The sequence below is a fragment of the Poecilia formosa genome, unplaced genomic scaffold (genome assembly GCF_000485575.1).
Source record: "Poecilia formosa unplaced genomic scaffold, Poecilia_formosa-5.1.2 Scaffold713, whole genome shotgun sequence".
Taxonomy (NCBI): Eukaryota; Metazoa; Chordata; class Actinopteri; order Cyprinodontiformes; family Poeciliidae; genus Poecilia; species Poecilia formosa.
The window spans coordinates 144,595-158,481 of record NW_006800652.1 but is presented as its reverse complement, the minus strand read 5'-3'; the positions used below and the strand labels follow the sequence as shown (position 1 = coordinate 158,481).

Genomic DNA, 13,887 nt, shown 5'->3' with positions numbered 1-13,887 from the left:
ACGGAGACGGAGCGTTCAACCGGGCCAAGCTGATGAACATCGGATTTAATGAATCACTGAAGGAGTACGATTACGACTGTTTTGCCTTTTCGGATGTAGACCTGGTGCCAATAGACGACAGGAACCTCTACAGATGTTCTGACCATCCCAGACATTTATCAGTGGCTGTAGATAAATTTAACTACATCTTATCCTCAAAAACTGCCTTTGGTGGCGTCTCCCTGCTGACACAGCAGCAGTTCCTGAAGGTCAACGGTTTCTCAAACACGTTCTGGGGCTGGGGTGGCGAGGACGACGACCTGTACAACAGGATCATCCACAGAGGGATGTCCATAACTCGGCCGGACGCTCAGATTGCAAAATACAAAATGATCAAACATGGAAGAGACTTGCACAATGAGGTGAATCCAGAAAACGCTGTGAAAACACAAAAAACAGCAGAGAATATCGACACTGATGGACTAAATTCCCTCAACTTTACTGTCAAAGAGATTATGAAGGATGTACTGTACACTTTAATCTCTGTGGATGTTCGGTCGCCATGACGATGAACATGTTTATTTTTGTAATTTTAAAGCAGGTCTTTAAAAACAATTTCCATGTAACGTCAAGGAAAAATCTAAATAAATTCACAAAGACCTGAGAATAATAATTGTGAACTTCCAAGAAGCCATTAAAACGAGATAAAAAGCTGAATTAAACTTTACATATTTTGGTTACAGGATGTAACCTGATAAACCTGATGTGCCAACAGTCACTCGTACAACTTGTTTAGTTTTCAAACAGTGTGGCTTGGCTACCGACAAAAACAGACTGAAACAAAAAATAACAAGCATTTTAGTCACATTTTAACATGAGTCAAGATAACACAATTTCGTATTAACTTGCTAAGCTGCTGACTGATTGTGTGAATAAGATGCTTCTGGGAACTGTATGATTTATTTGGTTTTATAAGAATTAAAACTCTATATTTGGACACAGATAAAGAGAAAACTCCATAGTAAAATATATGCAAACCTGCATGAGGGATGTTTCTTTGGTGTTAGAGTTATAATGTGTCAGTTTAAAGAACCTCACTGTTTATTCATGCTGCAGCTTTTTGAATGAGTTGAATGCAAGTGGGGGCTCGTCCAGGATTATGTTGATTGTTGCACAATTTGGTGTTTGCAGAAAAAAATGTTTGCAAAAAAATATATCCTACAATATTAATGTCAATAAATCTACTATAAAGACCGAAATAAAATCTAATTTATTGTGGTTTAGTTGATAAATGTTTTTTTTTTTAGGTTTGTTGGCTCTAGTGGCCTTTATTTGAAAGTAGTTTGACAGGAAACGGGGCAATGCGAGGGGAGAGGAGGAAGACATGTAGAAAATGTCACTAGGCCGGGAATCGAACCAGTGACCACCGCCACGAGGACTGAGGCCTCCACATGAGAGTCCTGCTTTGCCCCTACCTCTCCACAGCGCCCCCTGTTGATAAATGTGTTTTTAAAAATTGATACTCCGAGCGGTTTACGAGTAAGTTTTAATTTTACCAACATGTTGCTGCTTTCTGGAAGAAACATTTTGGAGCAACACATCCATAGCTCTGACCTGAAGCTGGAAGATAAAACAAAATTTATGATATTTGGAAATAATAAAAAACAGGAAAATAATCCAATTAAAATATCAATTGACAGTGTTGATTTAGAACAAGTACATGAAATAAAATTCTTAGGTGTCATATTAGACGATAAATTTAGCTGGAAACCACAGATCAGCCTAGTAAAATCTAAAATAGCCAAAAGTGTTGCTGTTCTAAGAGGAATTACTTTTGTCCTGGACTATACATCTCTGTTTATTCTATATAATACACTCATTACACCACATTTAACATATTGTGTGGAAATTGGGGGAATGCATACAAAACAAATTTACAGCCATTATATGTCTTACAAAAACAATTAATCCGAATACTTCATAAAGTGGGATATTGGGAACACACAAACCGGTTATTTATCAAATCAAATCTACTGAAATTCTGGGACCTTGTAACATTTAAAACTTTACAATTCATGTTTAAGGTCAGAAGTAAAAACTTCCACACAATATACAGGAAATGTTTGGTGACAGAGAGGAGGGTTATAATTTAAGAGGTGAAGGATATTTTAAAAAACAATATATTAGAACAACTAGGAATAGTTTTTGTTTATCTGTGTGTGGAGTAAATGTCTGGAATGAATTGAATGATGAGTTAAAAAAAAAGTACAAATGTAAACCAATTTAAAAAACTCGTTAAAACAGAGCTTATTTCAAAATAGGATATATAAGATGATTGTTTAATAGTCTTTAATGTAATTGATGATATAAATAGTATTTAAAATAATTGTACATAGTTAAACATCATGTAAAATGGAAACAAGTTGTCTCTTTTCGATGTTCTGAAAGTTAATTGATAAATTGTCAAGCAGGAAAGGGGCAGGACATTATAAGATATTATATCTTCTACCTGCTCCTTTTCGAACAGAAAATATAAAATTTACATGTCACATGGGCAGAATAATTTGTTTTACATTTTATTTCTTATGTTTGTTTTATTCTATTTTGTTTTGTTTGTTTTCTTGATTGTCTTTTCAGTCTGTTCGAAATAAATAAATAAAAAAAATAAAAAATAAATAAAATAAAACATGTGGAGGGAGCAAAAGATTAGGGTGATGGACAGGAGTCCTTCCAGACTCACAGACCTGGAGCTCAACTTCAAAAACGATGAGGGAAGATAAACAACATTTTCACAAAGTGGAAATAAGCCACAATAGATAAATAATGCCATTTATATAACCCTTTAACGACAAAATATTATGCACAAATGTGTACAATTTTAAAAATATATATCGTGTGTATTTGCTTAATGATTTTGATGATGTAATTTGAGAAAATGTAATGTTCATGAGACAGACAGCTGAGAAGGCCTCATCACACACAGGACAGGCGAGATCTGGCTGTAAGTTTTGGCAGGAGTTTTAAAGAACCATGAAAACCATTCTTGTGGTTTAGTTTCTTCAGTGTGATGCCAAAGAAGTGTCTGATGGGTATTTTTCTCGAACCTATATAAAAGAACCACAAACAACGTATATGAATTTTATGACAAAGCTTTTGCAAAAGGAGAAGTCTCTGGTAGCAGCTCCTCCGAGCCGTTCACAGAGCGTTCTGGTCTGCTTCCGCGTGAGCCCCTGTTTTATTGTCAAGGGGGCAGTCAGGAAAAACAACAGAGGTCGTAAAACTTCTAACCTAAACATCTAGCAACCCGGTACCAGGTGTGATATCTGATCTACGGTCTGAGCCCGGTTCAAATCTCGGTCAAACTGTCAACAAGACAAAATACGACTGCACACAGGCAGTTAGGAGGTATTCTGTTGATAAGAATTAAGGTCTGAGAAACACAGAGTTAACTGTTTCACATGAAGATGAAACAGACAGTCCTGACCTCCAGGTCAGTTCATACACACATAAGGAAGAGAACACTTTAAACAGAAAATCACAATAATCTATAGACTGAATGTGAACTAAAGTAATTACAAAATGATAATACCAAAAAATCTCTAACAGTGTCAGATGTGAATAAAGAGTCTTTGGGTTTTATGAGTGCAGCACCTCCCTGAGTTCCTGCTACTCATTTCATTTTTATGAGGTTAGAAGTCAGGAATCAGGAAGCTGAAGCTGCATCTTGTTTGCCCCTGATCCAGATGATGGCGGACCCACATGGAGGGAGGGGCCTTCCAGTGGCTTCTTCATCCACAAACGTCATAGTTGTTTCTTAGTGTTACATTTTAATTTTAGTTTATGTTGTCAGTGTGATAGATTGGCTGAGGACCAACATGTAGGGAGCAGAAACAGGAAGAAGTGAGGAAAAGCTACCCGTCATGGACACCATCACCCTCCAGCGTTTGCATGTTTAGTTCTTGGCGCCTGGTTTTTATTCTCCAGCTGCTGAAGGAAGGCAGCACTTCTTCATTCTTCTCAGAAGATTGTCTTAATGAGGTTTCTGCTGCGGTGGCGCAGAAACCTGTCCTCTCCCTTAACCCAACTGGTGTTGTCATGGAAACGGTCTGTCGTACAGCTGGATTATTTCCCAGTTTCTTATTGAAGTTCGGTGTTTCTTATTTAGCTGTCAAATACTCTACGTTCACAAAGATGCAAAGTCCTGCCAGACACAAAGATAGTGAACAAAGAAGCTGTTAGAGGAATTAGATTATTATTCACTATATTATAATTACTGCTGTACTCTGTCCTTCCAGTCAGTCAGGAAAACTGACTGTGAGCTCACAGCTAAAAAATCAGGATCTGTCAAAGATTCCCACCGAGAAAACAAAATATTTTAACTTCCTGCTTCTCTATCCGTCAGTTTGAGTCCATCTGTCAGAAAATAAAACCATTTTTGTTTCTTATGAAGCTAAGAAGAATGATGTCTTTCTCTCTCCACAAAGAGAAGGTCCATTCAGAGACTCTGAGGAAACCAGCAGGATGTGAAACTGGCACCCTGATCCAGATTCTTCGCTTTGCTTTTGTATTTCTGTGTTCTCCCATTTTGAATTATTTATTTGAGTTTTTCCCCCTTTGATTTTTTTGTTCTTTTTGTTTGTTTTTTCAGCATTTTTCATTAAATACCTAACAATGATCTGCGGTCCCAGCTCTGGTCTGCTTTTTGGTCCAACCACAAACCTCATGACAGTCAAAATGTTGTTGCATGAAGGAGTTTAGTTCTCTGTCAACCAGGAACTGATCAGCAGAAATACTGGAAGATCTGATCGATTTAGTTCAGCTATAATATTTCTGTCCTTATTTCTACAGACATCCAGCTTCATTTCTTGATGCATGACTGTCTCCCAAAGGTTATCTTGAACTTTTCTCTAGATAATGTTTTTATTTCCAACCAAACTGGAAGAAGATCCCAGTCAGAGCTCCAGTAAATTTCTAGTAATTGAGGTTCAATTAGATTTCATATTCAAAAATACCTCTGAGTTGTTCCAGAGCCTCCAGCAGCTCAGCTGAGGATCTGTGTTGGTTGGAGACGTTCAGGAAGGAAACAGCAGGTGGATGTGACTCTGCTGCAGGTCGACATCCAGCTCCATCTACCAGCTCTACTGTGGAGCAGGGGGCCAGGAAACAAAGCTACATGTTGGTTTTCCTGAATTCCTCCAGCTGCAGCAGTTTTTCACCTTCAAGCTGCTTCAGGGGAAATCTGAAACAGCTGAAGAGTTCAGGAGATGCTCTTCTTTTTCTTCTTTATCCTGGTTTTTATTGGCTGTTGGCAAGAAAATTAAAGGTTACCTTCATCTGTACTGATATGGAGTGCGGCTCAAAATGTCAGTTTTTACAAGTATTATCATCAACTTTGTTTTCCAAAAATCCCAATTAAAATGTAAATACTTTTACTATCTACATTTTCCTGTAGCACACGTGTAAAGTAAATGTTTCTTCTTAAATTCCTCCAACATTAATCTCCTTCCTCTTCTACAAACTAAAAAATGTCCTATTGTTTCATTTTCTTCACCATAATGAGAATTTCCAGGATTATGTTTTTCATTTTGAATAATGAGTGTGTCCAAATCTGTTGCTAAAAGTTTCTCCTCTCTTTTGTATCCTATAAAACCACCTTTTTTCTTATCCTGTTGTCTTTTTGCTTCCCAATTTGCTGTTTCGTTTCATTTAATCCCAATATGTGCTGGAACCCAAATACATGTAAATGTTAATCCCATCATTTCTTCATGCTAAATAATGATTGCTGTATTCCTAATAATAAAATGTCTTATCTGAATGACTGTGCTCTGAACTGGTTAATGCCCAACTGGAATCTGAACAAATTATTCTTTTTAAAGGTCTTAATTATTTTTTCCACTCTACTGCTAATAATAATGTTAATATTTTCCCTGTGAATACTGACAACCCATTTGTTTAATCTGAAATTCTGGAATAATAAATGCCATTCCTATGTAAAAATGTTTGTGTTTTTATTACATAATTCATTAAAAATAAAAAAATGAATCTAAATATCTCATGCTATGAAATGGTCACCCACAGAGACGTGATGTGTGGGAGACGATCACATGTCCCCAATGGCACCATGTGGGATCTTTTGGTCAAATATGACATAAAGGAAAAATGTCTGCAGTGACAGAAACAGACGTTCAGTGGTTTTCTGCTTTAGGACAAATGAAAACCATACATTAACTGAAACTAAATATTTCAGCAGTTTTGTTTCTCCTGTCTGGTGTGGTATATTCTTGTGACCATTCTTCAGTAATATACTTTGAACTGAAACTGAAAATACCAATCAATCGATCAATCAGGTTTATCTGTATAGCATGTCAGCAACAAAGCAGTTCAAAGTGCTTCACATCATAAAAACAAAACTCATTAAAGCACCACAGTAAACATTAGAGTTTGTCAAGTGTCATCGTTAAACATCAACATGTTGGTAAATGTTTCATTTACTTAATAATGTTAAATAAATGAAACATTTGAGCCCAAATGTCTGCCTGGCTCTGGGATGATGTCATGATTTGTGGAGGTGAGGATGGAAGCCGAGGACCAAGATTCAGAGCAATAATGATGATCTCTAGTGAAAGTCCAAACCAAGAGGTAACTGGTTACACAGATAGAGACAATGACATTAGACCTGATAGGGAACAGGTGGGTAAACATACACAGGGGAGGGAATCAGGGGAAACAAGGGACAGCTGGGACAATCAAGGGGTTGACAGGACAACTCAACTGAAAACAACACAGAAACCTAAACTAACACAGAGAAAAAAACTAAACTTTACAATGGGTGGGAACTTCCAGAAAGAAAAATCAGCAATGTGTGCATAGGAAAAGGAGAAAAAAGTAAATTAATCAATAATAATAATAGTAATGGAGGCTAATTTGCTATAGAGGGAAAGTCAGTTCATTTAACACTGAGGAGCCCAAAGTGGTTCCTGGAGGCCCGGCATCCTGCATGTTTTAGTCTCTCCCTGGTTTAACACACCTGCATCAAATGATGCTCATTAGAGACCTAAGGAGAACATTGACCTGCTGAGGAGGTTGTTACCACCAGGGAGAGAATAAAACATGCAGGATGCCTCCAGGACCCACTTTGGGCTCCACTGATCTAACAGTTGCAAAGTGTGCAGAAACCGTTCAGAAGAGCTGAGAAGTGACATCCTAATATTCTCAAAATGAATAATGTAAAGAATAATATCCCTGCCCCAGTGTAAGAAATGAATAATACTGGTCTACTGGAAATAACAGTCATAAAACCTGAAGGATTTCTCTGAAATGGAGATAATGGGAGGCTTCCTGAAAAGACCTCAGACGTCTTCAGGTCCATTTCCAACCACATCAGATTCAGCAGCAAATATCTCCATGAACAGGTACAGAGATGGATGAAACAGGCTGTTGACATCTGCCACAAGCTGCACGGACAGAAGCAAACATTTTAGACTATGGATTAGATATAATACTCAAGATACACCAGTTTGCATTGGGTAAGACAATGCCCAGCATTGTGCTGTAGAGGGCAGATCTATAGGACATATTGAGGATTTATGTACCTGTGTTATAATATGTGACTAGAGCTCATTCAAGATATTCTATCCTGTTCACATTGACTCCTAATTAAGTTCAAAGATTTTGGGCAGATCGAAACGATTAAATTATAAAAAGCCTTTTAGTCTGATAGTGGGTAAAAACAAGGAGACCAGGTCAGAGTCATCAGGCAGATGAGGAAAAATGGAGGATTTACTGTGAGTGAACCTGCAGATGTGTAGATACCTAAAAAGTGATGAGATGGAAGTTAAAAATAAAAGTTAAAAATAAAGTTTCATAAAGGAAGCTGCTCTCTGTGTAGGCTGGTTTTCCGTGTTTCCTCCTCAGACAGCATCTTATCTGACATCCTGTCTACATATTTGTGATAGTTTGACGTAATGCAGGTCAGCACATGACTTGAAAGGCCTTTGTCTGAGTCTGTGTTTGGTTTCTATTCACCCTCCGGCTCTCAATCAGCCTAGTTAGTTCAGTTGGCAGAGATTTCCTGCCAACTGATATCCAGATGTTCTGGACATCAGAACATCTTAATAGATGTTCTGATGTCCAGAACCAATGATGTTAAGTAATACATGTCGGTACTGGATGATGAGCAGCAACAGTAAACGAAGGAGCAGAACTTTGCAATCATCACAGTCCCTCTGATGTAGGAAAGATTTTGTTCAGCACAACCTGAATATATTGAGGATAATAACATTGCCTATATTTACAGGATGAGATGAAAGCATTTGCACTGCATGGCCTGGTTGAGAATCAAGACAAGACTGGATCAGCTAAGTGAACTGATGCACAAAACTTTACTCATTTTGATGCTTCTGACTTAATTACTATGCCCATTTAAATCAGAGCTTCTAACTGAATGATCTAAGAATGGACAAATCTTTCATCTTGCCCCAAAAACCCTGACATCATGTGGTTGTGTGAATACCACAGAAATCTAAGCCGATGTCGACTGTTGTTGTTCTTATGACCTTATCACTTGATTTCTGATTGTGCTAAAAGGTCTTTACTGATTACAGTACATGATGTCTGGCTGCTGATTCACTGCCTGTCACAACTGATTAGCTCTATAGATCGGTGCACCAGTGGTGCAGGGTGCAGGCCTTAGTTCTCGTCACAGGTTCGAGTCCTGGCCTGTTGGCCTTTGCTGCAGGTCTCCTCCATCTCACACACACTTCCCTGTGTGACAACTGATAAATTAAGGCCACAAACACAGACAAAACCATGAAAAAATAATATTTATATGGACTACATGTAGTGCTGTTTCTCTTCAAATGTAAAGAAAACAATAAAATTCACCAACTCAACCATAAAAACTTGGAATAAATTATTGATCAATTAAGCTCCTCCTGCTGTTTTGATTTCCTCATAATATTGGCAGAAATGAAGGAATGCTCTGATGATGCATCTGATCTGATAAATACTAACTCATCCTCCCAGCAGGTGTTTTTCCCCAGGCTTTAAAAACAGAAGTTATCAAACCACTGATAAAAAAAAGAACAATTTGGACAAATCACTACTGGAGAACTACAGGCCAAGGAGAAATTAAAGAACTAATGTCTCAGCAAGATCTAGAGAAACTCATCCATGCGTTTCCCTTCAGTTACATTAATTACTGCAGCAGCGTCTTCAGGTCTGACTAAAACATCCTGCAGCTGCAACTGATCCAGAAGCTGCTGTTGATGTTCTGACTAAAACCAGGAAGTTAGAGAACGTCACCTAGTTCTACAGTTCGTCCACTGAGAGAATAGACTTTAAAATACTGTTATAAATCACTGAACAGATTAAAAATCTGCCTTTCTGTTGTCATAGCAACCTTCCAGACCTCTCAGGTCTCCTGGTTCTGGTCTGCATCCCCAGAATCAAGAAATGACTGAGACCATTATCATAGGAAGGTGATGACATCATGCTTACCTTTGTGCCGTTATGTTATTAACCAGCTTCCTGGTCCATAATCTCAAATGCACAAATAAAAATAAACATCACAGTGGAGTAATGTTTATAGCCATGTTAGTGCTGTAGGTTTTTTCTTCCTGAACACTAGCCAAGCATTACTTCCCTTGATTCCTGTGTAATAAACTTTGTCTCATCTGACATCAGTTCAGTCATTCATGGTTGGGATCAGGAAAAACTCTGGTTGGTCATTTATTGTGGTTTATATTTGAAGAAATTCATGTGAAAATCATGGGAAACAAAAGCAGAAAATAATAGGTAGTAGTAACAGATATTACAATCAGACTTTATTAATACAGTTACATCATTTTCAGTATTTAATCATTCCTTCTGGGTAATTATGGTAAAGTTTTCTACATCATTTCGATAAGTACTCTAGTAATTTTATTGTGTTTACTAATATGAGCTTTAGGACAACATTTCTAATCTCTGTTAAGAATATTTAGAAAATTCCTGATGCGACGTACGAGTGAAGCAATGAAGCTGTACTGGTTTTCTTGTACAGGATGTGCGGCTCTTCTGGCTGCTTCCACCTCTTCGTACATCTCGTTGGTGTAGTAGGTTCCTCCGTTTGCTGCCGCCATCTCTTCGACCTTCCTGAACAGCTCTTCCACCTGCTCTCCGTCCCTGCTGCTGTTTTCAAAGACGTGGAATCTGCTCCCACATCTTCGGATGAGTCTCTGAAGCTCTGGATCACCTTCTCTCACATAGTCTTGGATGCTTGAGTCCAGGTCTCCACCGCGGGTAAACAGGACAATCATGAACTGGTCCGCTCTGCGACCAAACAGCTCCTGCAGGGCCTCCACTGAGTTTTTCTCTTCCCTGGTGAATCTTCCAGCCTGGATCACCAGCAGGAACACGTGAGGACCTGGAGTGGACACCTGGACACACCTGACTATCTCCCTCCTAATGAACTCTTCTGTTCTGTCAGTGTCCAGGATGCCAGGTGTGTCCACCACAGTAATTAATCTGTCTCTCCAAGTTGTTTCTTCTCTCTGGCAGGTCGTGGTCACCGACTCTGAAGCTGGACGAGATTCAAACCGCTCTTCTCCCAGGATTGTGTTTCCGACGGCACTTTTACCAACACCTGTTTTTCCAATCATCACAAGTCTCAGAGATCGGCCTGCAACAATTTAGAGTTTCTGATTAGATCTTTTATTTTCAGTTGATTTATATTTTAATTCTTTTAGCTCTGCATTGTTTTTTCACTGCACAAACATTTTGTGAAGTTTGAGCACAAGCAGAGGAAAATAATTAATTGCTTACCAGGTTTAAATGAAGCCATGTAGTCTGTGATATGGGCATCAGACAAATGAATAAACAAATCCTGTGTTTGTTATTTATAGGTAGCAAAAACAGGCCAATCGTTCAGGAGGTTGAGCCACTCATTCATATAAAACAGACTGACATGAGTCCAGCCCTCACCTGCTGAGAAACTGACTCACAGTAAGTAGAGACAACTTCATTTAACTTTAACGAACTTTTGAATTTAGGACTATTCACTATTGTAGCATTAGATTTAGTATTTAGAAAAATTATATTTATTATGAAAAAAAATAAAATATATGTCACTATTTATATAAATCTTATTTAAAATGTAAAATAATTTCCTTATTTATCCATTCACAGCATTAAAGTAGATTTTCTTTCTCATTATTAGACATTGGATTCTAAAATAAAATGAACCATATCGCTCAAATATAAAATAACATGAAAAATGGGAAGCATAAAAGTTTTCTGTTTGGTTTTTCTGTCTTTCTTAAGATCCACATTTTTTTCTGATTCAACTTTAACAGCCAAATAACAATGAATGGTAAGTTTGTATCTTTAATTCCCCTCATAATATTGCAAGCATGTTTTTTTCTAATGTGTTCAAATTAAATCTAAAACCTAGATGTAAAAAATGATTGTAAAAGAGATTTTTTTGTTCTTTAAGAGCATTTGAAAATGTGCAACTCAATTATGTTTTTACTTGAAAGGTAGATGAATGTCATGGTAATAAATATTCATTTTGATGTTACATTTCCAGGCCCAGTGAATCTTGTCCTACTGGGAATGTCGGGGACTGGGAAAAGCAGTACTGGAAACTCAATCCTGGGAGAGAAACTGTTTCTGGCAAAGAGCAGCTCAAAACCGGTGACCACAATGTGCCAGCTGGGAAAAACTATGATAAATGGCTTACATGTTCGAGTGATTGATACACCTGACATGTTTGATGACGACATGGAATCATCAGTCCGAGACAAACTTCTGAAAAATTGCACAAATCTGTGTGGGTCTCATCCTCGTGTGTTTGTTCTCGTCCTTCAGGTTAGTAGATTTACAGACGGGGAGAGAGACATCCTGACAAAGTTAAAGAAAATGTTTGGGAGAAAAGTCAGTGAACAAACGATCATCCTGTTCACTCATGGAGACGATCTGAGTCGGGCCGCGATGAGCTTGAAAACCTTTTTACATCAATGCCAGCCTGATCTGAGAGAAATAGCTGAAATGTGTGGCGGGAGGTGCGTTCTGTTTGAAAATAAGGATTCAGATACAGGTCAAGTGGAAGATCTGATAGACAACGTAAAGGAGGTGTTAGCAGACAATAGTGAAGCTTCATGTGAGGTGGGAGAGAAAAGCTGGTGGAAGATTCTGCAAATACGAGTGAATAGCAAGTAACAACGGTTAGTTATTCATGGCAACATCTTATTACCAGACATAATATCAACATCTTACTGAACAGGTTAGAACTGTGCTAAAGTTGTACAGAACATCTGAGTTGTCGTTCTAGAGCGATTATGTATGTAAAAGTAATTGTTTGGGAACTTCCTCAGAATAAGTTTAACTAAACCACTGTGAGCTGTTCAACACGTCGCTACTTTCAGTTTGTTTCTGCAGACACTTTTAATAAGACAAGAGAAACAGATCAATCCAAACATAATATCTTCTAAGGTTCATTTATTACATTAAACCCTACAGAGCAGAGTTAGGGTTAGGGTTACCTGGACGTGCAAGTCTTCGGCTCCATAGCAACAAAAAACAAACAATAAAGAGAAAAATGTTCGAAATCCTAAAAACTGAGAAGCAGGAGAAAGAGAAATCCTAACCCTGCAAAGGTTAGGATAGGATCTTACCAGGAAGTGAAAAAGGGGAGGGCAGGTTTATGGGCGGAGCAAGCTTTTTCATAAAAAATTAAAAGCTCAAAATAATCCACCACAGTGCATTATTATTATTTATTATTACTGTTTTTGTTGCTGTTAATCTAATGTGTATGTTTGCACTTATAATGTTGAAGCTGCTACATTTAGATCTCCCCATCTGCCTCTTGTGTGGAAAAACCAAAATAAAATACTTTAAATAAGATTTCTGGATGAATCCTGAATCTAGTTCAAGCTTCCAAAATGGACAAATGTTTGAATTAATCTTTAGACCTCTAATTGCTTTAATTGGTAATGTCTATGTACATTTATTTGTTTAGTAATTTGTCTCAAAATATTACAATTTAATGTAAATATAGAACTAAAAACATACAAAAATAACTGCATGTACCTTCACAACTCTAATTTTAATTAAATGTGTGATGTTTTTAATTTATAAATAACCTTTTACTTTATTAGAAATAGCATGAGGATTAATATTTGCAACATTAAAGTGAAGATGCTGCTTTGTAAAAATATCAAAAAATAAAATTGGAAGATATGTTAATGAGTTGTTGCTTTTGCTCTTTTTGTTGTCCTTTATGGTTTATTTCCTTTCTTTTCATTTCTGCATATGGAAAGTAAATAAAAATGCTTCATTATAGAACTATTTCAAATAAAGCTTCTTATTTTCATATCAAATTTAAACCAACATTGAAAATTTAAGTTTGCAACAAGCATTTATTGAAGGTCAGAAAAAAAGCAGTGAGCATGTCTGCAGACCCCACACATCCTGGACACCAGCTGTCTAAACCTTTACCTTCAGGTCAGAGCTACAGACAGTTTTATGTTGTCTCTGATGTAAATGAACATCTTACAGCCTAAGTAGTTCAAAGATATACTGTCACAGTGTTTCAGTGTTTTATGTAAAGTAATAGTTACACATACATATACATACAGTTCCTTTTATTCATTATGTTATTTTCTCTCTAAAGTTTGGACATTTGTACTTAACATCTGTGAGCTGTGAGCATTGTAAGTAAAATTCTTTGTTCAGACAATCTTGACCATTAAAGGTAAATCTAATAAAAATTTGGAACATTAAATGACAAACTGCAAAAGACATGAATATGAAAAGAGAAACTTTAGAAATGAAGTGAAAGAGACGGGAAAGAAACAAACTTTAATGGAGAACCAGAAGGTGTGAGGAACTGGAAATGACTTTTTGTTGGTGAAACCAGTTTGAGGAGAG

At 37.2% G+C, this 13,887-nt stretch overlaps 2 protein-coding genes, 1 long non-coding RNA gene and 1 pseudogene across 4 annotated transcripts; 3 read left to right on the top strand and 1 right to left on the bottom strand.

Annotated features, from left to right (window-relative positions):
• Positions 1-6: 6 nt before the first annotated feature.
• On the top strand, positions 7-1,240 carry LOC103131061 (beta-1,4-galactosyltransferase 1 pseudogene; annotated as a pseudogene).
• Positions 1,241-2,668: 1,428 nt separating this feature from the next.
• LOC107834671 (uncharacterized) lies at positions 2,669-13,887 on the top strand. Its single transcript, XR_001660476.1, has 3 exons — positions 2,669-3,189; positions 4,001-4,006; positions 13,877-13,887. It is a non-coding gene; the product is annotated as an uncharacterized LOC107834671 (long non-coding RNA).
• On the bottom strand, positions 9,721-10,818 carry LOC103131059 (GTPase IMAP family member 7). The gene is made up of 2 exons (XM_007542616.2): positions 10,783-10,818; positions 9,721-10,639 (listed from the first exon to the last, which is right to left on the bottom strand). Exons 1-2 carry the CDS (start codon positions 10,799-10,801, stop codon positions 9,939-9,941), a joined length of 720 nt encoding a protein of 239 aa, XP_007542678.1. The 5' UTR covers positions 10,802-10,818; the 3' UTR covers positions 9,721-9,938.
• On the top strand, positions 10,872-12,861 carry LOC103131060 (GTPase IMAP family member 1-like). Of its 2 annotated transcripts, none has more exons than XM_007542620.2 (3): positions 10,872-10,962; positions 11,313-11,329; positions 11,546-12,861. In XM_007542620.2, the coding sequence occupies exons 2-3, from the start codon at positions 11,323-11,325 to the stop codon at positions 12,175-12,177; spliced, it is 639 nt and encodes a 212-aa protein (XP_007542682.1). In that variant the 5' UTR covers positions 10,872-10,962; positions 11,313-11,322; the 3' UTR covers positions 12,178-12,861. The 2 variants fall into 2 exon arrangements, with proteins under 2 accessions (XP_007542682.1, XP_007542681.1); XM_007542619.2 differs by having other exon boundaries at positions 10,874-10,962; positions 11,281-11,329.